Raw genomic sequence first — 4,405 nt, 5'->3', positions numbered from 1 at the left:
CNAGAGAAAAAAAATAAAAACGCACCCGTATCATTAATTCTTTTCAAATGCACACCGTCGGCCTGAAAGATTAACGATATGCACGGATGGCTAGGTTTATTTTGCCTATAAACTGCACAGTGCAATTGAATAGTGCGGTATGAATAAAGAAGGCTGGCTTGGTATAATTAGTCACTAGTGTTTATTGTTGAACTTGTCTGAGTTAATCAGTAAACGAACGGTGGGCTTCTTTTAGACGTCTTTTCATTCATACCGCACTATTCAATGCCATAAACATATACAAGCTGAGGCAAACAATGCATTTCCGTTAATCAAATTACTAAGAATCCTTTATAAGGCCGTTTGCAACGCTCATCGTCATCATATCATCGATGATTCTCCAGCGTACGGAACTAAGGTAATATTTTCTTCTAGTCTTGGCTTTCGTCTCACTTTCTATACTTTGAATACAATTAAATATTGTTTAAACTGGAAGCATTCTATCTGATACAATTGCATAATTGGTCGCGCCAGTCTTGTTAGTTAAGCCAGAGGATTTCCAATAGCAATACTCAATTAGGCGACTTCAAGCCTGGGGCTGGATTAGCTGGAATATACACTTCAATGCCAATTCTGTGTATTGCTATTAACACGTGTCATAGTGTAGCTGCCTTCATATACCCCTGTCTTTACTTTGCAAATCATTCACTTCACTGTGTGTTACTTGGAAACAACGGAATACATTATTGAGGTATTATTATTTTATTTTCCTGGCTTTCCTTTCTCTGTGTTCATCTCTCTTGGCACATCGTTCTTAGCAGTTTCATTCAGTTTGCATCTTTCTTGACAACTGCATTCATCTTTCATCTTATTTCTCTTAGCAGTCTTCGCTTTCTTTGCAATGGCATATGTTCTCATTAAAAACCCTGGTACCAAACAGTGCAAATTGTGCCCACACCCGACGTTCCTAGTCGAATTGACTAAGCACTTAGTTGGCGTGCATGGCAAGGACTTAGCAGAGGCCAAGGAGTTGAACAAGCAGAAAACGGCTAATCAGAATGCCGTGGTCCGTATCATCTACTCCAGACATGTTCTGCAGCATGCATTCCCATCCTTTGGGGAGGATGCTATCTTCACTGGCAAGGACGTAGAAAAAATTCTACATGGCCATGAGGATGTGATGGACCAACCCTGGCCACGCCAAACCGGGACAGCCGCTCCTCTCAGTGCAGTGTTCCGATCCGCCCCATTACACATGCCTGAAATGCTACCCTTGGCTCATTCTGCCGTAGAGTCTCGACCCTCTACCAGCCCAGGTGTAGATGCCCCCCTCCCGGCTCACGCATTTTTAAATTCCCTAGATGTCCCTGGTGTTTCTGCCCCCCAGGAAAGCTTCACTTCTGACAATGTCACCCCCGCCCCTCCTCCTGGCACTGCCGCTTCCACTTCTGGCACAGAGGCTTCACCCTCTAATCTTCTACGTGCCCCTTCTCCCTGCAGCAGTCTTTCCTCGAGGGCCTCCGAGGATTTAACGAAAGAGGATTGCTGGCTTCGTTTAAAGAAAGTAGCCCTCGATATGTTCCCAGTGGCCCATGACAGAGAAATCCCCAAACAACACACAGTCTTTGCCACCTTTAAGGACCTCGCCGAGTTCAAGCAACTAGGTGGCGTGGATGATAAGGGCGTGCTGGCACCTGAGGGCAAAATCATCATCAAGACGGTAACCTCCTATCTAAGGGACCTTAAATTGCACAGGTACGCCCAACATTTTGTGGAATGTACCAGACATTCTAAAACGTCCACGAAAGCCCAACTGGTCAAAATTCAGATACAGACCATTGCAAGTTTTATTTTCACTCTGAATAAGAACTTTGATCAACCGTCTCGTTCGTCAAATGTCCTAACAATGACCAGTGACCCGGCTCGCCTGCGAAACGCCATCACATCTAATGTCTGGTTATTTGTTTAAGAAAGGCCCACTACCAAACCGAGGAAATGGAGTTTTCGCTATGCGGAGGCACACGAAAGGTCAGGTGGTCATTGATAATGGCGGACAGTATCTTTCCGGCAAGGAGGGGGATGCCAAATATTATGCAGGCTCTGATGGAGGCATGGGCTACATGATTAAGTTTCGGTTTGGTGACAAGTGGCACTACAGAGATGCTTCCACGGACGACGGCCACATGGGGCGGCTGATTAACCACAGCGCCTGTTGCTCCAACGTCAAAGGTAATCCCATTGATATCTTTGGGGATGGCAAACCGGTCATAGTCTACACAGCGACCAAGGTAATTTTTCCAGGAGATGAAATTCTACTTGACTACAATGATAGTCAATCATCTGCCGAGTTCCTGAAGAAATGTCCCGTTTGTCAAGGAGATCCGCTCCGAAATAATGCACTGGTTGCTGAGCCGGATAATCAACCACCCAAGAAGCGTAGGAAACGGGTCATTTAGATTGTCATCATTCATCTTCTGGCCTCTATTCTTTATCTTCTGGCACAGGCTTCACCCTCAATTCTTTTACGTGCCCTTTCTCCCCTTAGCAGTCTTCATCATTCTCAGTTTTCTTCGGGCACAGAGGCTTCACCCTCTATTCTTCCACGTGCCCTTTCTTTCTCCATCCCAGTTTCCACCTTGTCTGACGACTGGCAAATAATAACATGGGCCCCATAAGAGCTGCTGGGCTGGACGACCGTAGGGTAATCCTAACCTTATCATTCGGATTTTGGACGATCCAGCAGCTGTGAGTAAGTAAAATGAATTAATAGTGATTAGGCTGTAGGGACCACCTCACCTTGTCTGACGACCGAAGAGACCCAGTGGTGAATACTGGGCGGGAAGTGCTGGAAGGTCTCCCACCTTCTCTGGCGACTGGGGAATCTCAATGGTAAATAATAACTTGGGCCCCATAAGAGCTGCTGGGCTGGAAGACTGTAGGGTAATCCTAACCTTAACATTCGGGTTTTGGGCGATCCAGCAGCTGTGAGTAGGTAAAATGAATTAATAGTGATTAGGCTCTAGGGACCACCTCACCTTGTCTGACGACCGAAGAGACCCAGTGGTGAAAACTGGGCGGGAAGTGCTGGAAGGTCTCCCACCTAGTCTGACGACTGGTGAATCTGAGTGGTAAATAATATGGGAGAAGATATAGGTCCATCTTCCCGTGGTTCCTCCCGTAAGTACTGCTTTCAATACGAAGCAGTGCGACCAAGAGGCCTATCTATTAACAAATTACACTTTCCGTAAAGCATTTTGCCTGAGGTACACCATAGTTCACCTAAAATATCTTTCCAAGGCATTTAATAATTGATCAATATATGATATATTATGGACAATTACTACATTTATTGACTGCGACGTTTCAATGAGTGTTCTCTCACCGTTATCAAGCAAATAATACAATCATAAACATTATATATAGAGAGCTAGTAACAACAACTAATAACGGATTGAAAGGGACTATCGACCGGTGGGTTCGTTTTGTCGCATTGCCCAACTTGCCGCATCGTCCCCAACTGCACAAAAACGACTTGTAAAACGAAAAAGGTTTCTGATAAAATCCGGAATGGCCAATCGAAAAAGAATTCGAAACTAGTTTTATGGTCAAATCTGGAAGAAAATAAATACCAAGTAGGCTACAAACGATCAGAACCGTAATACACAATAAATAAGATTGGTTATAACTTGCAAGAGTTATGTCCCTCTACTGTGTGCCTATAACGTCACACACGTGCTAGACAAAATGGCAACTGAAAGTAGAAATCTTCTCAACAGTAAAACAGAATTGTCAAGCGAAGAGAAATTTCAACTTAGATGTGCCCTATAATGTAGCACTTTTACGAGGAAATTGTACAAGTAATATTGCTAATTTTTCAGCGGCTGGTAAATGGTCAATTACGTCGTTATCGATAATTGTATCAAACTAATATGTTCTTAAATCCGCGTATAATGGACATTCAAGCATAAAATGTGCTATAACAAGAACATTAGTACAGTATTAGGTCAGTGTAAAGTAATTATGTGCTTATTAAAACAGTAGCGGTGCATTAAGATAAGACAACAATTAAATAAAACAACCAAGTTTCTTTTAAAAATGCACCCTGCCACACATGCATAATACTATGTGAATGTGAATTACAGAACAGATTTCCGAATGTATATACCAAACGACTTGTAATTGCCTATAAGCGCAATAAAAACCTTAGTAATTTCTGGTCCGTGGTAGACTCGATCCCATTGAATCCAATAATACTTGACCCCCCTCTCTATTTTCTAGCTCATTAAATAAAAAATATTCTAATCCTTATATATAGATGTTTATCTTTTCAGAACCTATTCATACTCTCTTCGTTTAGAACTGGTAACAAGAAAACTTTCATATTATAGACTTTTGTTTATTGTAGATACTCGCGGTTGTTTTTTAA

General features: G+C 42.8%; 1 protein-coding gene across 1 annotated transcript; it reads left to right on the top strand.

Annotated features, from left to right (window-relative positions):
• Positions 1–880: 880 nt before the first annotated feature.
• Positions 881–2,435, top strand: LOTGIDRAFT_175732 (hypothetical protein; the record flags this gene model as incomplete). Its single annotated transcript, XM_009058957.1, has 2 exons — positions 881–1,699; positions 1,950–2,435. 2 exons carry the CDS (start codon positions 881–883, stop codon positions 2,433–2,435), a joined length of 1,305 nt encoding a protein of 434 aa, XP_009057205.1.
• Between the last annotated feature and the right edge of the window lie 1,970 nt (positions 2,436–4,405).

Source organism: Lottia gigantea (assembly GCF_000327385.1).
Source record: "Lottia gigantea unplaced genomic scaffold LOTGIsca_363, whole genome shotgun sequence".
Classification (NCBI taxonomy): domain Eukaryota; kingdom Metazoa; phylum Mollusca; class Gastropoda; family Lottiidae; genus Lottia; species Lottia gigantea.
The sequence above is the reverse complement of the archived record's forward strand: the minus strand, read 5'-3'. Positions and strand labels throughout refer to the sequence as shown.